This window comes from Caloenas nicobarica, chromosome 23 (assembly GCF_036013445.1).
Source record: "Caloenas nicobarica isolate bCalNic1 chromosome 23, bCalNic1.hap1, whole genome shotgun sequence".
NCBI lineage: Eukaryota > Metazoa > Chordata > Aves > Columbiformes > Columbidae > Caloenas > Caloenas nicobarica.
The window spans coordinates 5,941,188-5,963,243 of NC_088267.1; the positions used below are offsets into that span (position 1 = coordinate 5,941,188).

The 22,056-nt window shown below is 57.8% G+C and overlaps 2 protein-coding genes across 7 annotated transcripts; both read left to right on the forward strand.

Annotated features, from left to right (window-relative positions):
- Positions 1-489: 489 nt before the first annotated feature.
- PIGV (phosphatidylinositol glycan anchor biosynthesis class V) lies at positions 490-8,348 on the forward strand. Of its 4 annotated transcripts, XR_010607480.1 has the most exons (5): positions 490-561; positions 3,404-3,557; positions 5,069-6,223; positions 6,821-6,930; positions 7,170-7,254. XR_010607480.1 is itself a non-coding variant. In XM_065650658.1 (4 exons), the coding sequence occupies exons 2-4, from the start codon at positions 3,471-3,473 to the stop codon at positions 7,458-7,460; spliced, it is 1,533 nt and encodes a 510-aa protein (XP_065506730.1). In that variant the 5' UTR covers positions 490-561; positions 3,404-3,470; the 3' UTR covers positions 7,461-8,348. The 4 variants fall into 4 exon arrangements, 3 of the variants coding, with proteins under 3 accessions (XP_065506730.1, XP_065506731.1, XP_065506732.1); XM_065650658.1 differs by lacking the exon at positions 6,821-6,930 and having other exon boundaries at positions 7,170-8,348; XM_065650659.1 differs by lacking the exon at positions 6,821-6,930 and having other exon boundaries at positions 3,404-3,479; positions 7,170-8,348.
- Positions 8,349-8,570: 222 nt separating this feature from the next.
- ZDHHC18 (zinc finger DHHC-type palmitoyltransferase 18) lies at positions 8,571-21,842 on the forward strand. Of its 3 annotated transcripts, none has more exons than XM_065650664.1 (10): positions 8,571-8,636; positions 11,529-11,689; positions 12,966-13,115; positions 13,944-14,081; positions 14,496-14,544; positions 15,008-15,110; positions 16,830-16,939; positions 18,132-18,231; positions 20,394-20,486; positions 21,294-21,842. In XM_065650664.1, exons 1-9 carry the CDS (start codon positions 8,605-8,607, stop codon positions 20,433-20,435), a joined length of 885 nt encoding a protein of 294 aa, XP_065506736.1. In that variant the 5' UTR covers positions 8,571-8,604; the 3' UTR covers positions 20,436-20,486; positions 21,294-21,842. The 3 variants fall into 3 exon arrangements, with proteins under 3 accessions (XP_065506736.1, XP_065506733.1, XP_065506735.1); XM_065650661.1 differs by lacking the exon at positions 8,571-8,636 and adding an exon at positions 9,003-9,262; XM_065650663.1 differs by lacking the exons at positions 8,571-8,636; positions 20,394-20,486; positions 21,294-21,842 and adding an exon at positions 9,003-9,262 and having other exon boundaries at positions 18,132-18,383.
- The last annotated feature ends 214 nt before the right edge of the window (positions 21,843-22,056 follow it).

The following is a 22,056-nucleotide window of genomic DNA, read 5'->3' on the forward strand; positions in this document are numbered from 1 at the left end:
TGGTCAGGCTGATACCCCGGAATGTCGGGTTTAAGCCCAAAGAGTCGCTGCAGCGGGGCCTGGACCTGGCACTGTGGTTAGGCTGAGCTTGGTTAAGCTGAGCTTAGTGACGGTGAAAGCAAAACGTCGTGTCTGCAGCATCACCTGGATGAGATCTTGAGGGAAACCTGCCCCCCCTCTTTTAATAGTAAGTAATTAATACAACAATAAGCTGGTGATAAGCTGGTGTTACGTATGTCGCTCAGTGTGTTTTGCAGGTTTGGTGAAGCCGCGGCCGCCGTGCGGCTCCATTTGAGGTTTGGCAGCTCCAGGAGCCACAGCCAGGTGCTTTTTTTACTACTGCCTTTCCTTTTTTTTTTTTTAACAAAACCCTTTATTTGGGTGCAGTGTGAGCTGCCCTGGGCCAGCAGGGCCCGCCACACCCGCCCTTAACAAACATGGCGCCGCCCGCCCCTTCCCCCACGTGACTCCGAGGTGCGCGCAGCGCCGGAAGAGGCGTGGCCGGAAGCGGCGGTGACGGCGGGATGGAGCCGGCGCGGGAGCCGCGCGGCGGGCGCGCAGGTGGGGGGAGCGGGTGGGCGGGGCGGGGTCTTGGCTCCTCCCCCTGCACGGGAGGCCACGCCCCCCCCCCGGTACCGGGGGACACGGGGACCGAACCGCCGGGGCCCGGCGGGCGGGGTTTGGGCTTTCGGGCCCTACGCGAAAGGTCCCGGTAGCGAGACGGGTCCTTGCGGCCGGTACCGGGGCTGCCCACGCGAACCCGTCCTGCTCCGGCACCGCCTGGTCCCGCACAGCCCCGGGGATCGATCCGTTAACGGACACACGAGCGTTAATTGTCCCCAAGCTTCGAAACGGTCCCGTTAAGCGCTTCGGCCTCTGCGAATTCCTGGCTTGTGGGTGCCGGGGCGACGGGGACGGCCCCGCGCTCCGTCCCGGCCGCTCGGACACCGGTCGCGGCCGCTCGGACACCGGTCCCGGCCGCTCGGACACCGGTCGCGGCCGCTCGGACACCCGGTCCCGGCCGTTCGGACACCGGTCGCGGCCGCAGCGGCTCAGCCCGCCTGGCGGGACCGGAGCGCGAGTCCCCGGTGTCGCAGCGGCCGCTGCTCCGGATGCGCTTTGCGGAGCGGGGTCCGTTGAGTCTCTGCCCGCGCCGGTAACGGCGGCTGCAGCCCCCGGTGTGTCCTCCCGCTCCCAGCCGGCCCCGGGACCCGCAGCTCCGGCAGCGGCTCCGTCCTGTCGAGCTGAGCGATCGGGTCGCGTTTGACCCAGCGCAGGTCAAATTTTGTTCGCAAATTGTCACCAGAAAAGCTGTGAGAGGCACAAACGTTCCTGTTTGCACCGGGGCTGCAGCCTCCGGACAAGAGGGGGGAAGCGGCTGCGAGGCCGAGAGCTCCGGGGCCACACGAACAGCGCTAAAACAGCGCAAAATTCGGGTTTGTTTCTTTGGCATCCCGGTTAGAACAGGCTCTTAACTCTGTCTGGAGTTTCCCCCGAAGCTCACAGCGCTTGGAGAAGGAGCAGGAGGCGCCCGAGCCGTTTCTCCCCCGGTTTCTGGGTGGGTTTCCCGGCAGGAATCCTGTGCCCGCTCCTGGTTGCGGGGCTTGGAAAGGGCTCAGTGGCGAGTTCCTGCTGCCACCGGCTGGAAATCGGCGTCCACTGCACCTTTGCAGACCTCGCTGAATTCATATTTTCATTTACGTGATCATTTACCCAGCGCCTGTTTTGTTTGTACGTGCGCCCTTTTCTCAGCACCGTTTGCAGAGTGAGCACAACAGCATTCGTATCTGAGAGCAAAGAGAAACGCTGAACGTGGAGGGAACAATACCTTTATTCATGAAGACTTCACGTTTTTTTCTGCTGAAATATTTCTAACCCACTTCTGCCTTTTCAAATCCTTTTTCCTTCCGTGCAGGTGCTCTTTCCCACGCGCTTTTTGGGGCAGAATCACCCCAGCTCTGCCGCTGCGTCCTCTGCCAGAACGGCGCATATTTAAAGCGCCGGGACGATTTTTTGCTGCTGTGCTTTAATAGGATTTGCAGCTGCGAATGCACTTTAATAGAATTTACAGCTGGCCTGAAGTATTCCCTCTCTTAAAGTAACATTGCAGCTTCGGGATTTGGGAGAACGCGCCTCCCACCAGTCGCTGCAGCTCTGGAACAAGAGGAGAATACGAGCAAACCCCAAACTTTTGCATGTGGCTAAATCAGAAGCGTAATCCTGTGGCTGAGACCTGGAACCATAAATGAGCGTCTTTGGATCTTGTTTTGTGCTTTGCTCTTGTTTTGTGCTTTCTGCTCTCTCCTGCAGTTCTTAACCTGCCAGGGTTTTTTTCTCCATCAGTACAATAGGAACAGGAAAAACTCGGGTGTTTTTAGATCGTGAGGTGATGGGTTTGGGGATCTTTATGTATCGTGAGGTGCTGGATCAGGAAGGTGGCAGGTGGGAAACGGTGCAGGACGTGGTGTTGTCAGAACTCAGCGAGAGCTGCGGCTCTTGTGCTTCTCAAACTCAAGAGCAGTTGGTGGCTGCGGAACCGACGGAAGAACCGCGTTGTCTTCAAAGAACCGCGTTGTCTTCAAAGAACCGCGTTGTCTTCAAAAGCCGCGTCGCAGCTCCTGCCTGGCTGGCTCCGGGCCAGCGGTTTTCATAGCTGGTCCCAGAACATCGATCCAGAATATACAGAAGTGAAAGCAGGGAGGCTCCCAGGGTGGTTTAAATCCCGCAGGTGAGGTTTGCAGGGAAGAGGTGGAAGAGAAACACCTTTCACAGAGTCCCAGAATGTCAGGGGTTGGAAGGGACCTCGAAAGCTCATCCAGTGCAACCCCCCGCCGGAGCAGGAACACCCAGCTGAGGTTACACAGGAAGGTGTCCAGGCGGGTTGGAATGTCTGCAGAGAAGGAGACTCCGCAACCTCCCTGGGCAGCCTGGGCCAGGCTCTGCCACCCTCACCGGGAACAAGTTTCTTCTCATATTCAAGTGGAACCTCCTGTGGTCCAGTTTGTACCCATTGCCCCTTGTCCTGTCACTGGCTGTCACCCAGAAGAGCCTGGCTCCATCCTCCTGACACTCCCCCTTTCCATATTGATCCCCATGACTGAGTCACCCCTCAGTCTCCTCGTGGCTCTGCGGGGGGCGCGGGGCGAGCGTCACGTCCTGGAGATGCCGTCTCAGAGCAACGGAGGGGCTGGAGAAACCTGCGGGTGTGAGGAGGCTCTGACGGAGCTCGCGGGGTCGGTGCCGTGGAGGCAGCCCTGAAAAAAACCTTTTTTGGTTTTGGGGTGAAATCTGGGCAGAGAGCTGGGGAGGAGACAGCGTGCCTGGCCGGCTGCGAGCCCCAGGCCGTGATCTCTGTCGTAAATGACTTTCTGTCCATGTTTACGCGCTCTTTTTATCGATTCAGGTTTCCAAAACCGGAGGGAGAATTTCCCGGGCGTCAGCGACCTACGGAGGCGACTTGTGAGCGCGGGATGGAGCCGGTGAGCAGGCGAGACCCCCTCCTGCGGGAGGTGCTGCGCTTTGCGCTGCGCTGCAGAGCCCTGGCGCTCCTGCTGCAGGCAAGTCTCCCGTTCCCAAAGCAAAAATGCTGCGACATCGGTTGTTTGCTGCTCCGAGGCTTCTCCTGTTGGTCCTGCCCTGGGCTCTGTGAGTTTGCTGGTTCTCCTTGGGTGGGAAATCGGCTTCTCCTTTGGAGAACCAGCAGCCCAGGGAGGCAGGTTGCTCTTAGGTAAAATTACAGCCATTTCCTCACAACTTAGAATGTTTTCACGCCGCGGTTGCGAGAGGTTTGGCAGCACGAGAAGCTGATATCTCTGTTTGTCCGCAGGAGAGGAACAATAATCTCCTCCTGCGCGTTCCTCCCAGGTCTCATTTCCAGAGACATCTCCGATTTTGGGAGAACTTGGTTCTCGCTCCATCTTCCCTGTGCATACGGAGACAGCCAGCAAAGCATCCCACTGTAGCCCTGGCCCTCCCGAAACAAAATCGGCCCCAAAAAGCTCCGCAGCAGCGGCCGGAGCCAACTGGCAGGTTGTGGCACCGCTGGCACCGCTGTGACCATCAGCGGAACCGTCAGCCGGGATGAAAGGCGCCGCGTTACGAATGCCAGAGGCCTGGTCAGACCAGACGTGTGCTCGGTGGTCAAACGGCGGCTTTGTGCGTCTTTTAGTCCCAATTTGTCCAGCGTGGCCTTTTTTCCTTCTGCCAATGCTGGGGACTCATCCCAGTCTACATGTAGCTAATCTCCACAATTTACCATCTGAGGTTTTGGGGTTTTTTTTTTTAAACATATTTTCATTTGGAATTATATTACAATGCATTAAGTTGCCTACATCTTATCTCGTGAGCTCTCTGGGTTTTTCTCTCGCCTGTTAAAATGTGCTCAGCACCAGAAGCTCTGCAGGCAGGGCGTGCGTGTTCTGCTCGCTCCTCTCCAGAACGCAAACCCCTCGGTGCGTGCTGCGCTAGAGGGGGGCCCTGGGTGTCAGCTGCTGCCTTCTGCCTCCGTTTGCTCTGGGAAAATCTTCTCTAGTTCTATTTCTTCTCCCTTGTACATCAGCTGGGACGATAATGCCCAATTCAGTACAACGGGAGGTTTCCCAGCGCTGTGTACGCAGTGAGATGTGCCCAAGCGTGGGGCTGGGCAGCTTTCCCTGTCCGCTTCTGTGAGGATTCCTGCTGGATGTGTTCGGTTCAGGTGTAAATGCCCCACAAGGTTTTGTTTGCACCTTTTCACAGTTTTACTGGTGTCCTTGCCACAAAGCACCTCAGCCTGGCTTTGTGCTGCTCTTGTCCCTTTTGAAACCCACGAATCCTCCTGCTTGGTGCTTTCGTAGAATAGAATAGAATCGTTTTGGTTGGAAAAGCTCCTCAAGATCATCGCGTCCAACCGTCCCCCCAGCCCCGGCACTGCCCCATGTCCTGAGAACCTCATGTCCGTCTGTCCAACCCCTCCAGGGACGGTGGCTCCAGCACTGCCCTGGGTAGCCTGTTCCAATGCCCGGCAACACTTTGATCCAACCTTTCACCAGGATCTCCGCTGGATTCCAACCCTCTCTTCTTTCTCCAGGCTCTGTTTAACCTCCTGATCCCCGACCACGCCGCAGACGCCTTCTCCCCTCCTCGCCTCTCCGAGCCCGGCCCCTGGGACCTGCTGGTGGAGCGGCTGCTGGGCGGGCTGTCGCGCTGGGACGCCGAACATTTCCTCTTCATCGCCGAGCGCGGATACCTGTACGAGCACAACTGCGCCTTCTTCCCGCTGTACCCCCTGAGCCTGCGCGCCGGAGCCGAAGCCGCGCTGTGGCCTTTGCAGCGGCTGCTGCGTTTGCGGAGCCGCCTCCTGCTCTCCGCCGCGCTCCTCAATTCTCTGTTTTCCGTCCTGGCAGCCGCCGCGCTGTACAAACTGGGCTGCGCGGTGCTGCGCTGTCGCCGGGCGGCTTTTCTCGCCGCCGTTCTCTTTTGCGTCAGCCCTGCCAACGTATTTCTGGCAGCTGCTTACTCGGAGAGCATGTTTTCCTGCCTGGCGTTCGGTGCCATGTGGCGGCTGGAGCGGGGGCAGCGCTGGCTGGGCGCGCTGCTCTTCTCGCTCGCGGCCGGCGCCCGCGCCAACGGGGTTGTTAACGCCGGCTTCTTCCTCTACTCCTGCGCCAAACGCTTCATCCTCCAGCTCCAGGTGCGTTCGGGATCGCTAAGGACGCTCCGTCCGTCGTGGAAGCGGCTCCTTAGCGCGGCGTCCTCAGCCGTTGTGTGCGCTGGGGTGTTTTTGCCTTTTGCTTTGTTTCAGTATTACGCCTACGTGAGGTTCTGCGTGCCCGGCGCTGACCTGCAGCGGGCTGTCCCGGAGCCGCTGCTGCGACTGGCTCTGGACAAGGGGTATCGGCTGGCGGGGGCGCGCGGGGTTCACCCCCCTTGGTGCTCCCAGCGGTTCCCCGCGGTCTATCCCTATATCCAAGATGTTTACTGGAACGTTGGCTTTCTGCGGTATTTCGAGCTCAGGCAGATCCCAAATTTCCTTCTTGCTTTGCCCGTCACGCTCCTGAGCTCCTGGGCTGCCTGGACCTACCTCATGGCAAACCCCCGGCACTGCCTGACTCTTGGTCTAGAGAGGAGAAACAGCGAAGAAGAAAATAAACCAAGAGCTGGATTTTGCTGCCCCGCTGTCTTCGTGTACGTGGTCCACGCCACGGCCCTGCTGCTCTTCGGGTTTTTCTGCATGCACGTGCAGGTAGGACCTTCGCAACAATGCACGGGAGGGATTTCCAGCGCGCTGGCCGAGGAGGTGACAGTCACAGCCCGGCGTGTCCCAGCTTTGCCTTTCCTCCTCTGGAGCGACTTCCACGAAGAATTCCCAAAGCCAGTTGATCCCTCTGACAAAAAATTACCTTAAAATCGTGGTTATATGCAGTATTTGTTCCCTCACTGGTTTTAACTTTTTTCTCTTTTTTTTTTAACATGGGAAGCAAAATTGTTCTAAGCTACCCGATTAATTTATATGGCAGGAATGCAAGTTATAATAAAAATGCCATAATCGGTCATTTTTGGTTCAAGTATTTTACAGCCTACTTCATTTTCAAAGAAGGATTTTTAATGTGGTTTGGTTGGGTTTTTTTCCATACACATTTTAGAATCCTAATCTTAAACAAACCCAAAAAGTCTTCCCAGGACTACTTTAGTATCTTAGCAAATATTAAAGGAGAAGAATAGCTCAAACTGACAGAAAATTTAATTGTTAATTGCTCAAACTGACAAGAAATTTAATTGTTTTGGGAAACTTTCCATTTTGGCAGTGTTAGCTTTATGGTTGGACTCGATGATTTTAAAGGTCTTTTCCAAGCTAAATGATTCTACGGGCTCTATAAATCTCCCCTGAAGCTGCTGCTGAGCGCCTGAGCGGGACGGTGACAAGGATTTCAGCGAGATGGTGACAATTCGGTACCGTGCTTGTCCAAAACCTGGGGACCACTTGGCTGTGATTTACATATCTTAATAAGTAAAGCAGGTTTTGCTGAGAGGGGTTTCGTTTCCACGTAATAAATCCCGACACCATGAAGTGGGGATGTATTTCAGTCCCTTTATCAGCAGCTAAGGCAGAGAGATCTCAGAATCAGGGTTGGTGACATGGGGAACCTGCAATTTTTGTGATTTTTTGGCTCTGCCTGTCGTCTCTCCAGGTGCTGACCCGGTTCCTTGGCTCCTCCTCTCCCATCCTGTACTGGTTCTCCGCTCACCTGCTTCAAGAACACGAACCTTTGCTCTGGAGCGAAGGGACCGATCATCAAACCACGTCTCTTCGGGGTGAATCTCCCGGTTCCCGCGGGAAAGGAGCTGCTGCGAACCCCGTCCTGAGGCTGCTGAGCAACTGGAGGTTCATCACCCCCCTCAGCAAATGCGTCCTGGGTTTTTTCCTGTCCTACTGGCTGCTGGGGCTGGTTCTGCACTGCAACTTCTTGCCGTGGACATAGCGGGGGGTGTTGGTACGGACGGGTGCAGCAGCACTGGTCAGAACTGAAACTCGCTTTGGCTCAAAACCTCGATGTATTTGCGAAGATGCTGTTGTCTCAGTTACAAAGGCGTCACTCCTCGGTGACTACATACGTATGGAGCTGTCGCCGCGTGGCCGTGGCCAAAACGGGCACGTTGTCTTTGCTGGGATGCTCCAGCATCCAGCCGCTGTCATTGCCAATGGCCAAAGTTCCCGTGAGCTGCCTGGGACAGGGAATGTGTGTTGGTTCCTGCGTCTTCTGGGGGAAACGCGGCCTCCGAGAAATAATTTTTGGCGAGGATGCTCAGACTTTGCAGATCACCAGGAGCGGTTGGCAGCAAACCATCCAGACTTGGAGAAAAATCAGGATTTTCACCTTCTGCTATTGGCGATTAGGGCTGGATGTGGGGAATCCTGCGCTCCCGACCCACCGGGACCTTCTGATCTCTGACCTGCCTGAAAGGAGCTTGGAGCCAGGGGGGGTCGGGCTCTGCTCCCCAGGAACAAGCGCCAGGACCAGAGGAAACGGCCTCAAGTTGCGCCAGGGGAGGTTGAGGTTGGATCTGGGGAACAATTTCTTGCCCAAAGGACTGGGAGTTTAATTTGGAACGTGAATAGTTTTGTGCACATTATAGAGCTGGTTTTAGTGGTTATCCCGGTACTGAGGCCTAGTGTCTATTGAACTGAGGGGCTTCCAGTAACCGGTGGCACAAATAGCACTTAATGTCATTAGTGTCATCTCTTCAGAGGAAACGGCCTCAAGTTGCGCCAGGGGAGGCTGAGGTTGGATTTAGGAACAATTTCTTCCCCAAAGGGCTGTGGGGCATTGGAACAGGCTGCCCAGGGCAGTGCTGGAGTCACCATCCCTGGAGGGGTTGGACAGACGGACATGAGGTTCTCAGGACATGGGGCAGTGCCAGGGCTGGGGGAACGGTTGGACTCCATGATCCTGACGGTCTTTTCCAACCAAAGTGATTCGATGATCCGTGTCTGTCAGATCTGTCGGGAAACCCCCGGGAAGGTCGGTGTGGGGAGCGGCTGTCGCAGGGAGGATCCCGCTGCCCCACGCCAGCCCCCGGAGCTCCCCGGTTCCTTCTCTCCGTCAGTCGTTGCCCCGGCTCGGGATGACGCTGTGGACACCGAGCGGACCGCGGCGGTTGGTGTCCCGGCACACGACAGCTCCGGTTTACCGGCCCATCCCCGGGACCGGGACGGGGCCGCCCCGTTGGGCGGGGGGCGCTGCCCGGCGCGGCCGCCAGGGGGCGGTGCCGGGAGGGGCGTGGCGGACCGAGGGGCGTAGACGGGAGGGGGCGTGGTCTGTAGGGGCGGGGGCGGACCGAGGGGCGTGGTCGGGAGGGGGCGGGGCCTATAGGGGCGGGGCGGACCGGGGGCGTGGACGGTAGGGGGCGTGGCCGATAGGGGCGGGGCGTGGTCGGAGGGGGCGTGGCCGATGGGGCGGGGCGGGGCCGACACGTCCGCCGGGCGAGCGGCGGGGCCGGGCCGGGCCGGGCGCTGCGGCGCCATGAAGGAGTGCGAGTACCGGCAGATCCCGCCCGGGGTAGCGGCACCGGGCACACCGGCTGCAGTCACCTCCCCGCCTCCCGCAGCCGCCGGCCCGGAGCGGCCCGGTGCGGCCCGGCGGCCCCGGCGGAAGTGGGAGGTGTTCCCGGGCCGTAACCGCTTCTACTGCGGCGGGCGGCTGATGCTGGCGCGGCACAGCGGAGTGTTCGCGCTCACCCTCGGCCTCATCCTGCTCACCAGCGGCCTCTTCTTCGCCTTCGAGTGAGTCCGCGCTGCCGGGCCGGGGGCTGCGGGGCTCTGGGGTGTGTCCCCCCCCGCTCTGCCGGGGGTCCCTTTGGTGTCCCCCCCCGCCCGGGGTCAGGCCCCTTCCCGGGTGGGGTCTGTCCCTCGGGTCCTTCCCCACGGGGGTCTCTGAGCAGCTCGGGTCTCCCCCTTTAAGCTCCCCCGTTTTGGGGGGGCCGTGGCTGAGCTCCATCCCACCCACACCCTCGTGGTGGGCTGGGGGGCACCACTCTCACCCATGGGAGCCCCAAAGTCCCGTCCTTCTCCCCACTGCCCCCTGAGGCATTCCAGCCCCAGAGCCACACTGTGGATGGTCGCTGCTTCCCCTTGGTCTGCAGGAGGGGTGGGCAGGGGCAAACCTGCACCTTGTTTGCTCAATCTGGCCCCAGGAGGGGTTTAACATCCTCCCAGGTTCTCCTCCTGGTCTCTAAATACCCCCCGGCCTCCCCTCTTGCTACCAAGAACTGGTCCAGAATTGCAGCCAGGACCCCCCCCGAGACTGATGGATTTGGTCCGTAGCAGCAGCAGGAATAGCGATTCTGTTAAAGGTGCCTGATAAATGGTGAAATCCTTTGGGGTCCCACCTCGAGGGTCTGCGCTGGAGCGAGAAGAGGGAGCTGCGTCCATCCCAGCCCCCTTTCCTTTTGGAAAGCTGGTCCTGGGAAGCTCCCGCACCCCAAGGGAGCCCGGAGCACCCCGTTATGTCCCGCACTGCCCGGAGGAGCTGGGGAAGGAGCTCCCTTGGTACTGACACCTCGGAGGGTTCTGCTCTCCTGCCGCTGTGTTTCTCAGGAGGCAGCGAGCTTGTTTTCCCTGCAACGCGGGGGGGTCACGGCCGCCTTCGCATCCCGGCGTTATCTCTGCCAGCCTCCCAGTAGAGCTGCCCGCGCCTGCAGGGAGATGAAGGTATTTGATGGGATTAGGGGTTCTGAGAAGGAGCTGAAGGGGGCGGGCAGCTGCGGGAGGCAGGGACGGCGGCATCCCGGCGCAAAAACTCCTTTCTTAGTGTCATCTGTGCCTCTCTGCCAGCTTTCCTGCTGGATTGGGGCTAGTGGGCAGCACCAGCACAGTAAGGGCTTTGTACGGGGCCAAGCAGAGGACATCTGTTCTCCCCTCCCTCCTTGCATCATCACTCTTTCTTCGTTGAACATGCCCCGGGGCTTTCCGAGTTGTTATTTTAGCCATGTGCTTCTGTTGCACGGGTTACAGTTTGCTGGATGTACAGCAAATACATCTCGCCTGTGACTACCGCTCACATTTTTTTAATGTGATTTCTCATTGCCTGACAGGGGCAAGTGGGATCCAGAGATTCTCCCAGGAAAGGGGCAGCAATAAACTCGCATCTCTCATTTCAGAGGCTTTTCTGTCCCGCTGTCAAGGAGGCGACCGAGGGGCCGGGCAGCAGCGTCGGGCTGAAGGGGTTTTGTTGCTCGGTGGCTGCTTTGTCCCGGACAGCTGAGCTTGGGGGTTGAAACAAAAGTTGTTTAATCCTCTCAAACTGCGGCGCAGACATCACGGCTCAGGCTGCTCGTCTGTCTGCGCTCGACTCCCGGGACTTATCGGGGCTTATAATAGCAAATCCCTCTGCGGAGCGAGGGCCGGGAGGGGTGTCCGGCAGAGCTGTGTTCCTGGGCCGTTGTCACCTGTCACGGAGCTGCCCGGGTGCGGTTGTGCTGGTCCCCGCCTGTGGAGAAACAGCCCCAGGTTGTAGTAGAGTGTAGAGCGAGCCCGGGAGCAGCAGCGTCTGCTGAGGTGCCTGGTGGCTTGTGGCAGCGGTGACAGTGCTGAGAGGTGTCCCCAGCCGCCCCGCGCAGGGCACTGGAGTCACCCAGGGACAGCAAAGCTGAATCGAAGCCAAGTTCCCCCTTGGCTTCACGTGTTGGACCAAACGGGATCGCGGTCACGCCGGTTTGGATCCCTGCGTGTGATCCGCGCGTTCGCGGCGCTGCTGTCATACAAGGCGGTGGGGCTTTGGGGCAGCTGACGGGTTTTTGAAACGCGATTCTGGGACTTTGGAAGGGTAGATTGTGTGCAGGAGCTGCTGCTGCCGACTTTGTGCTGAAGACCCTGCCTTCCCCGTGCTGCTCTGGTGTCTTTTGGGCTGGATCTTGCTGTTCCGGAGGTCTCTGCAGAGCAGCAGCGCTTCAGCCCACCCCCCGTGATAATTCACGGCTCGTAGTGTCCCAGCTGGTGGCCAGTTCTGCAGCCGTGGCTGGTAACAACGCCATTTTTTCTCTTTCAACAGCTGCCCCTTCCTTGCCCGTCACCTCACCTTGGCCATCCCCATCATCGCCGCCATCCTCTTCTTCTTCGTCATCAGCTGCCTGCTCCAGACCAGCTTCAGAGACCCAGGAATCCTGCCCAGAGCCACCCCCAGCGAGGCCGCAGACCTGGAAAAGCGGATCGGTGAGATTTCTGTTCCCTCTCCTGGGTTTGGCCGGGGTGTGTGTGTCTGTGCCACATATTTTGGCCTCAGTCTCTGGAGAAAAGGCCGGAGTATCAGATCACGAGGGAGACCTGATTGTGGCATTTCCAGACTTGAAAGGGGCCGATAAGAAAGATGGGGACGGGCTGTTGTGACGGGACAAGGGGTGATGGTTTTAAACTAAAGGAGGGGAGATTCAGGCCGGACATGAGGAAGGAATTGTTGGCCCTGAGGGTGGTGAGAGCCTGGCCCAGGTTGGCCAGAGAGGTGGTGGCTGAACCATCCCTGGAGACATCCCAGGCCAGGCTGGACGGGGCTCTGAGCAACCTGAGCTGGTGCAGATGTCCCTGCTCGTGGCAGGGGGGGCACTGGGGGAGCTGGGAAGGTCCAACCCAAACTATTCCATGATTCTTTACTGTACTGGTTTCTAACAACATGCTAATGTCTGTCCCCATCACAAAGTGCCATGTCACGCTGTTTCGGTGGTGGCCAGGACGGTGTGTGCAGCCGGCACGTGTGGACCTTGTAGATGCGAGCCGTAGTAACAAATGATTTGGCAGAGCTGATGTGAGACAGCTTGAATCCGTCCCACTGAAGACAGTTGCAAGGCAGTTATTCTACATCTGACTAAAAAAAATGGTTTTAAAATCTCCTCAGAGCGGTTATCCGTGTTTCTATTTATAAATGCCTAGAGCAGTAATCTGGCTGCAGATGCTGCCTGATGTGCCAGCTGTTACTGTTAATATAATCCGCTTATTATCCTCTTAGCACGCTCACTGTTACATCTCTATTTTCTGAGACTTCCTCAGAGTTAGAAAGGTGCTTTTCTAAGAGCGACTAAAAGGAATAACCACCAAAATTGCCAGTGTGATACGGAGTTTTTCCAGCTCACGCTTTTACTGAGCAGAGAAAACACTCTCCAGCTGCCATCCCCAGTGAAAAATCAAGTGTTAGAACACAGGGATGCAGCTCCAGTGTCCCTAAAAATCCTCAATTTTGAGCTTGGAGAGGAGGAATCCTCTTGTGCTACTCACGCACACGTCAAATTTCAATGGAATCTGCCCGGAGCAGTTGAGACCCGCTCGCTGTCCTCCCCACTGTGATGGAAATCCGTCCCTCGAGCCCGGCGGCTCCGGCTGCGGGTGGCTGAGTTGTGTTCTGGCAGCGGCGCTTCAACCCGAACTGTTCTGTGATTCTGTGATACGAGGGTTTGGGGTTCACCTGCTCCGGTCCGACGGTCCCTCCCTGCCCTTGCAGACAGCATGGGCACCTCCACCTACCGCCCGCCGGCCCGCACCATGGAGGTGGTCATCAACAAGTACGTGGTGAAGCTCAAGTACTGCTACACCTGCAAAATGTTCCGCCCTCCGCGCACCTCTCACTGCAGCGTCTGCGACAACTGCGTCGGTAAGTCCGGAAAGGGGAGCGGTGCTGCTGCCTCGTGTGTGTGTGTCCCATCCCAGGCCAGGCTGGACGGGGCTCTGAGCAACCTGAGCTGGTGCAGATGTCCCTGCTCGTGGCAGGGGGGGCACTGGGGGAGTTTAAGGTCCCTTCAACCCAAACTGTGATTCTAAGCTTGGGAGCTCTGCATTTGGGGATAGCCGGGGGTGGCCGTGACTCCTCCTTACGCTGGAACAAGTCTGGAAAGCGGTTGGGGCCGTGTTTGGAGAGGAGCTGTCTGGGGTGCAGACGTGCGACGGGTTTCGTTTGCTCTGGTGTCCTGTGGGACAGTTACCGCAGTCCTGTTAGTCCGAAACGCAGCCCTTTCATTAGAAGGCGGTCGGGAGCGCTTCTAGATCTGTTGTACCTGCCCTGGGTTCCCAGGCAGTTTCTGTGGTTTTAGAGGCGTATCTGTGTAACTTTGAAAACTATTTTCTGCCCCGAAGAAGGTGACGGGAGCTGACGGGCAGAGAGGGAGCAGCGATGCTGCGTGCACACCCAGCGCTGCTGGCTACCGGAAAAACTGCTGCGCTTGCCCCTTTCTCAGTTTTAATAATGGTCAATGTCACCAGTCACAAGGCTGGTATTTATGCCAGGTTTAGCCTTTGAAGATAAAAAAAGGGCATGTGAGCAGGCGGCAGGGCAGCTTCTTGTGAACATGCTGCTGCAGAGAGGTTCTGGTCTCAGGGTGGTGGGTGGAAGCTCCGTTTGTAGCCCCTGGTTTTGGGAGGCTCATTTCGCTCTGTGACGTGGCACGAGGTGTCGGGAACCCTCACCGTGTCCCTTTTGTTCCAGAGAGGTTCGATCACCACTGCCCCTGGGTGGGCAACTGCGTGGGGAAGCGCAACTACCGCTACTTCTACGCCTTCATCCTCTCCCTCTCCTTCCTCACCGCCTTCATCTTCGCCTGCGTCGTCACCCACCTCACTCTGCGTAAGTCGCGGCAGCGCTAGGTCACCGTTCCTGTGGGACAGAGCCCGGGAAGGGTCTGGGTGGTTTACACCGGGCTTTTTGGGGCAGGTTGCCTGAAAAAAAAGGAGGTTTTGGGCTGCAGGGAACCACAAATCCACCCTGCACCTCACTGCAGAGAGACCTGGAGAGCTGGTGGCCGGGTTGTCCCCCCCCAGAGCGGACGAGCTGGTGGGTGCATCTGCTCTTAACCTGGTGGGGAAGGTGACTTTTGCCCATCAGCCCCAAATCTCCTGGAGCTGTGTCTCTGCACAGACGTTTCTGTAAAGCTACAGGCTGCAGACGTTTCTCAGGCAGATCCATATAGCCCACGGGGGGTGGCCGGAGGTGCACGGCTGCCTGATGGGACGTCGTTCCGTGTCCTGTTTTGCTTTGCAGGCTCTCAGAGAGATGGATTCCTCACCACTCTGAAGACGACACCTGCGAGATATCCTTGTGGTGCCGGCAGCTGCTCGGAATGTCGAGCGCCGGTGCAGCAGCACTAACCGTGTAACTGAGAAGTGCAACGAGCCCTTCGCAGGGTCGCCCTGTGTGCTTTCCACAATTTAATGTAGTCCCTGAGCTACCCGGTTGGGGTGGGCAGGCGCCTCTTCAGCGCAGGCTGCTAACATCAGCAAACGGGGAGGACTTTTAGTTCGGCACCAGGGACTAAGAGTGGGTGACAAACCCGTTTCCCGGTTTACAGGCTGTGCCTCGGTGGGTGTCTGCGGAACGGCGCAGGGAATGGGGAGTTTGCTGGGTTGGACTAGATGAGTTTTGAAGGTCCCTTCGACCCAACCCATGATTCACGGCCCAGTGTGTGTGGCCACAGCACAGACCTCTCAAAAGTCCTCCGCCTCTCCTTGCAGGACGACTTTGTTCTTGGCGACTTCCTTGACTTTTGGTTTCACTGTGCTGGAGCTGGTGATCTGTTTTTTCTCAGTCTGGTCTATTTTGGGCCTCTCAGGTTTTCACACTTACTTAGTCGCCTCCAACCTGACAACAAATGAAGATGTAAGTACCTGGATGCTTGTCCTTCTGCAGGGCTGGTCCTGGTCCTTCCAAGGTAGAAATGGGGGGTTTGGGGGATCCTTGGCTGTGGTATCTCGGTCATGCTGCCTGCGTTGCCTGCGATGTTCCACTGCAAAGCATTTCCAAGGCACTTAGGCTGTAGTTTTGGGTGGCTGAGGGCGGGAAGCAGCAGCACCACGCGACACGTCTTGCTCGGCCGTGTCAGGCTGTGAGCGTCACAGGCTGCGATGTTAGAAAGGTCACGTGTGTGTTTTTTCCAGTCCGTATGTGGCTTTGCTTTTAAAATTAGGAGCTCCGAGATTAAAAAAAAAGGAGGGCTGGCCCTAGAGATTGATTTGGGTGTCAGCCTGGGACATGGCTGATCTTAATTCAGCACCCCACGTAACCACAGGTTTCCTCTGAGACCCCGGGCAAGTCCCTTTGTCTCTATCAGTTCCTCATGTCTAATAGGCAAATAATGTACAGACGTGTCCTGATGAGCTTTACCTTAAAGTCTGGGGTGTGTGCAGCCTGCAAGGGCCAAACGAGTGCCCTGAGCGGGGCGGATCGTACGGAAAAGCAGGATCTGTCTGATCCTCAGAATCAAAATTCACCCTTTGGCTAGAAGTGCCTGTAATCCTGGCTGGAAGCTTCCAGCACTGCACAAGGCAGGTTCGCATCCCCTTTTTTTTTTTTTTTTTTTTTTTTTTTGCCTTTTTTCCCCTGCCTTTCCCTCTCCACCTCTCTGTTACGCTCAGAGGTGTTGGCAGGGATGCACAGGGCCGTGTCAGCGAAGCGCACGGAGGTTCTGAGAGCACCAAGCGTGTGGCCCGTGGCCTCTCCGGCCGCGTTGCCCACATTGCCAACCTTGTGCTGCAACTGCGGAGGGGAAGTTAAAATAAAAACAAAAGGAGGAAACGGGGCAGTAAGTGGTTCGCTGCAGCCAGGGGCCTGAGAGCAGTTATAGCATCTGCCCATCCGTGCGCCTGCGCTTGGTGCGAGCGGGGTTTCGAAACCAGAGTCCCGGCGGCAGCTGCTCGGGGTGGGGACGGATGAGGCCGTTTCCTCCGGTCGCAGCGCGGTTTGGGAATCCCCTCGCTGTTTGTTCAGTCCGAGGAGCCCAGGAGGGACCATGAGCCAGAGCTCTGAGCTTTCAGCCTCCTAGAGAACGAGGAGGCTGGCGATAAAGATGGGAACGCGGACAAGCTGCTGTGCAGCATGTGGGGGACGCAGCTTTGGGGCTTTCCAGCCGCAAGGTTGGACCTTGGCAGAGGCGGGAGCAGCAGGGGAATGGTTTTAAGCTAAAGGAGGGAGATTCAGGCTGGACACGAGGAAGAAATTGTTGCCCCTGAGGGTGGTGAGAGCCTGGCCCAGGTTGGCCAGAGAGGTGGTGGCTGAACCATCCCTGGAGACATCCCAGGCCAGGCTGGATGGGGCTCTGAGCAACCTGAGCTGGTGCAGATGTCCCTGCTCGTGGCAGGGGGGGCACGGGGGGAGCTGGGAAGCTCCTTCAACCCAAACTGTTCTGTGATTCTATATTGCTGTCTCCTCTGGCTGCCTTTCTGCAGTGTCCTGCTTGTCAAAGCAAAGAGAGGGAGGACATTTGCAGTAAGACAAAACGTTACACCTCCTGAGCAAGGGTTTGAACCGAGTCCTTTATCGTGTAATTAGCCGCTGTCATGTCTTTCCTATCTTAACCTGCGTGTATCCTTTCCCTTCCAGATCAAAGGGTCCTGGTCAAATAAGAGGGGCTCAGAGTTTGCCAATCCCTACAGCCATAAAAGCGTCCTCACAAACTGCTGCGCGGTGCTGTGCGGACCCTTCCATCCCAGGTGAGAGCCTCTGACCTCCACGGCATTGGGAATCGCATCCTGCTCTGTGAGAGGGGCCTTGGAAAGGGCAGATTTACCACAATTTGGGGGAGACCGTGTCAGCACAAACACATCAGCTCCCACGATGGTGGGGAAACAGTTTCCCAGTCTCTGCAGAGAGCACCTGGAGAAATGTCTAAGAGATAGAACTGTTGCTGCTTCTGTGTTTGAGCTCGACCAGTTCGGGTCACTTTTGATTGTTTCAAGGATATAAGATAAGACACACCCTGCGATTCAATGAGGGGAGACTGATGGCACCAAAGGGCTCAGCAACAGAAGAAATTGTTCCTAAATCCAACCTCAACCTCCCCTGGCGCAACTTGAGGCCGTTTCCTCTGGTCCTGGCGCTTGTTCCTGGGGAGCAGAGCCCGACCCCCCTGGCTCCAAGCTCCTTTCAGGCAGTTCGGAGATCAGAAGGTCTCCCCTCGTGATTAAATGCTCAGTGACACCCCTCCTGAATGCTCTTACCTGCAGCACGGGATTATTTATCGCTGCTGTGTCACCAGAGGGTGCAATTGGGCAGAGTGGGGCCGGTGTCCCCTTGCCCCGTGCTGCAGGAATTAGGAACCTTCCCACCGCCTTGGAGCCCTCAGCCTGTCCCAGGCCGTGCGGGGATCCTTGAGACGAGTTTATTCACTGGGTCCCATTTGGATTTGAGTGGAGCGTCAGCAGGGAGGGCGTCTGAGGCTGTGCAGCTGCAGTCGGGTGTGTTTCACATCTGGCCCTGAAGCACCCCCAAGCTTTTTGTTGGATTCAGAGGCGCTGAAGTGCCAGCACTGCCACTCAGAGATGGTAAATCTGCCAATTCAGGGAGCCGGGCTCTGTGCTGGGAGGTCGCGGCAAGAGAAGAGCGTTTTACTCCAATTCTTTCCTCATTCACGCTGTTTTCCTGTTGTAAAGCCCTTTTGCCAGTTCCCACTTCGGGTTTGTGGTGACCCAAAGCCTGAACTGCCTGAAGGCTCTTTGGTGGCTGGTGTGATAAGTCTGCGGTTTGTCTGCTGGGCCGGGAGCTGTTGTGTGTTATCCGGCACCCCCGCGATGCTTCGCTCCGCGGTTCCCGCGGGGACAGCCCTCCCCGTGCCTTGTGAGCTCCCGTGGGGTCTTCATCTCCTTAACCCCGCTCCCCGTGCGCCCTTCTCTTTCTCTTTTCCAGTTTGATAGACAGGAGAGGATTTATCCAGCCAGACGTCGGGACCCCGTCCAGTCCGAAGAGCGAAATCCCTTCCTTCGGAGCCAAACCCGACACCAGCATGGTAGGCGGCATTCCCTAGCCCCGTGCCTGCCGCGCCTGCACCTCGTTCCAGCCGGTACCGTCCCCTCCGAGCACCTCCCCAGCCTCAGGCGGGACAGCCCTGTGATGCAGAGCTGCCAAAGACTCGGTCAAGCCGTGCATTGCCTTTTTTTTTTTTTTCCTTCCTATTTTTTTATAATTAATTTATTTATTATTTTTTGGTTATTTGTTTCACTGTGATGTGGCCTGTCTGGAATTTGGACTGACAGAGCCCGACAGCATGCAAGACCCTCAGACGCGAGCAGAAAACGGGGCGGGGGGGGGATTCCTGCTGCACCTGGGAAGAAAATAGGTCTGGGGAGCCCCCAGAGCATCTGCTCCAGGGGGTCGCTGTGATTCCTGCCTGGAATAACGAGATGGAGACCGGCAAATGGTTCCTTCTCTGAGCTGGGCTGTCGCCCCTCGTCTTCGGGGCTGGTGGAGGTGTAAGTTGTTCCCTGGTATCCCCGGTATCTCTGCGAACACCTCCCGCTCCTCTGTGCCAACGCGGGGGCTCCGTTCTGTCTCCTCCCGGCCGGGCTCTCACCTCGGCTGCTGCCGGAGCAGCTTTTCTTCTCCAGAAGCTGCTGTGCCTTTGGAAGTCGGGGCTGTTCAGCTGGCTCCCAGCAGACATAGGTGTCCCAGCTCCTGGTTTTTTGGCTGGTCACTGAGGGGGTGCTAAAGAACTCTTGGTGTTTTGGCCCTGCCGGTCAGTAAGAGAACATTTTGCAGCAAGGACATGAGTTAGGGTGACCCTCCTGTTAACGGGGAAGAAGAAACACGCAGTGTTCTGCAGCACTCGTCACGAGATGCTGCTTGGCACGGATGCAGCTGTAAGATTTGGGCAGCTCAGCTTGCCAGCAAAGCCGGGTTCCGTCCTGGCTGTAGGACACCGAAGGGCACCAGAAAAGCGGGTGAAATCCTGCGGCTCGCACCCTTCCCGGGTGGAGTTTTACGGAGGAGGTGGTGAGTGGGTGCTGGTTGCTGATACCCTCCCGTTGTGCTCTTGGTTTGGGTTTTTGGCCGGCAGCCGAGCGCAGGGCTGTCCCCAGCGTGTCCCTGAGCATCGCTCGGTGCCTGCAGGGCCAGGAGAGCTCTGCCATACCGACACTGCAGCGCGGAGACGAGTCACAGCCCTTATCAGCAATACTTGAATCGCATTATTAAAAGCTGCTGGATATTTTTGCACAATTTGTAGAAATTTTTTTTTTTTCCGATGTAGAACATTTTATACTCGGTGCCGGTAGCGTTGTGCATGTTAGCACCAGGGCAGAGGCTTGCGGCGGTTTGTGTCAAGCTGCCTGGTCTAGGTTTCCGTGGGTCAGACACATATTTTGACCTCGGGCAGAGGCCGCACACGTACGGGGGGCTGTCTGTCCCCACCAAACGCCCCAGCGTTGTGCTTTGGTCACTGCGGGTGACTGTACCAGCCCACATGCAGCTCCAGAGATCTCGCTGCTTGTTTGCTGTGGCCACCAGCTTGATTTTTTTTTTTTTTTTTCCCCTCCGGGAAGAGCCCAGATGAGAACACAGCAGCGGAGGCTGCTGAATTTCTGCCGGACCCTGCCAGCCCTGCAGCCTCATGCCCTCTCATGGGCTTTAGCATCTGGAGAGGCCACCCTGCCCTTCCGTCCCCCTTCTCCCGCAGGGGTGTCCCCAGCGGGGCTTGTCCCGGCTGTCCAGGAGCCCCGAGGGGACAGAGTCTGGTGCTGGGGAGAGAGGAACAGTGCGGGGGGTGTCACAGGGGCCAAACTCCTTCCTGTTTTTATTTAAACCAGTTTTGTTACTCAACATAATAAAATTATATTTTTAAAGAGTTAATTGCTTGGATTATTATTTGATGCCTTTCAGACAGAAGAGGGCAGGTGTCTCGGTGTTCCAACGTCTGTCAGGCGCCAGCTCTTTATAGGCTACGAGGGATGCTCAGCAGCAGTTGCTGTTGCCGTGACTTGCTGGAGCGAAGGGATTTTTCTGTCCCATGGCTCCAGGCTGGGCAGGATCTCATCCCTTTCCTGCAGAATCCGTCCCCTCAGCATCCTTTCCCCAGCCACGCGGTGCAGGGCTGAGCCGCGATCTGCCGTCTCTGTTCCTGACCCAGCCATCCCGGCAGATGTCGAGGTGCGTAATCTCTGGTGTCTTCCCCAGGAGGACGCCTGCCAGGACTTTGCCATTTCCTGCACAGCCTGACGGGATCTGTCCCCTCCGCGGACGTTAGCCCTGCTTTCTGAGGGTTAGCTGGTAAGGAAGCGCTTTCTCCTCCTTCATCATCCATTCGAGCGACCCATCTCATCTCCAGTGCATGAGCCCACGGAGCCCATCGCTCTCCAGCTGTGCAGACATCGTGCGCCACATCCATCCCACCCGCATCCCAGCGGCGCGAGGGGTTCTGACACCTCGGTGCGTGGCAGAGGGGTTGCCCGCAGCCGTGGCGAGAAGAAAGGGATGGTGACCCCATCCCTTGGGGCTTGGTGCAGGCCAGAGCTGCCCGGTCTGTGTGTGCGTGTGCATGGTCCCGCTTGGAAAACATTGGCACTGGGGGTTTGTGGAGCCCAGGGCCTGCGGATGGCACTGTGGTGGTGGTTTGTGTATGGTGGTGCTGCTCTGATGGGCTTGGAGGAAGCTGCCTTTAGTGTTTGGGGCAAGCCATGGCCCGAACAGAGGAGCGGGAGCCTGGAACAGATTTCTAAACCCAGCTCTGATCCGCCTCTGTGGTTCAGGGTTCCCTCCGTCTCCCTCTGCCTGTTTTCCTCTCTGTAACACCAGCTTCCTCTGACATGCCAGTGACCATGGTAAGTTCCTTCCAAAGCATGTTGTGGCCAAGTCCTGCTCCACTTGTGGGCATAGAGCTGCCCCTTTCCCTCCCGGCGTCACCCCACGAGCTCTGCATGCTCCCGCCTCGGCAGCAGCGATGAAGGTGCCAGCGCCCTCCTCCATCCTGCTCTGTTCCCGGGTGCTCCGTGCTGCTCCTCACTCATATTTCTGGCACTAACCCTCTCTTTCTCTTCCTCCCCTCTCCTCTCCCTCGCCGTATCTCCCTCCCTCCAGTACGAAGCGCCCTGGCAGGCTGCAGCCCTCTGCCTCTCGCGGACGCGCTGCGGGAAGCCGGGACACCGCGGGGACCAGCCGGGGCCACAGCCGTGACCACAGCCGTGACCACAGCCATGACCACCACGAGTGCCTCCGCTCGCCAGGGCTGCGCGGCTGCACCTCCCTCCCGCTGCCGGAGAGGGGCCGAAGCGGCCGTGCACAAGGAAAAGCTTTTCCGCCCCCGCTGTGGGAGCCGGGACGGCCGTCCCATGGGTTCCGAGCTCGAAGCCATACCAGCCGTCCCACCCACCTGCAATAACCGCAGCTCCTGCTGGCTCCCGCCGCTGGACGGACTCCCCGTACCCGCCAGCCTGACCCCAGCCAGGGTGTCCCCGCTCCCGGAGACGCTGAGGGCGGCGATCAGCGTTCCAGTGGGATTTCCAAGCCAGCGCGTTTACAGCTGAGCCGGTGGTGTTAACGCCCCTGACCCCAGCAGCCTCTCTCCGAGCGTTTCCATGTGTCGGACTCTCCTCCCTGGGTGGGAGTTAGTGCATGGTCAGAATTTACCTTGGAACCCCACCGCGGCCAGCTGCTCCTCTCCTCTTTCCTCTTAGCTCTAGTTTTAGGGGAAGGGGTTTCAGCCCCATGGGACCTTGACCAGGAGGCTGCAGCCCAGGCGGCTGCTCTGGTACCGGTGCTCCCAGTGCCCGGGCTGGGAGCTGCGCAGCCGCACCTGCCCAGTATAGAGCCCAGTAGGATTCACCATCTATTTATGCCTTTT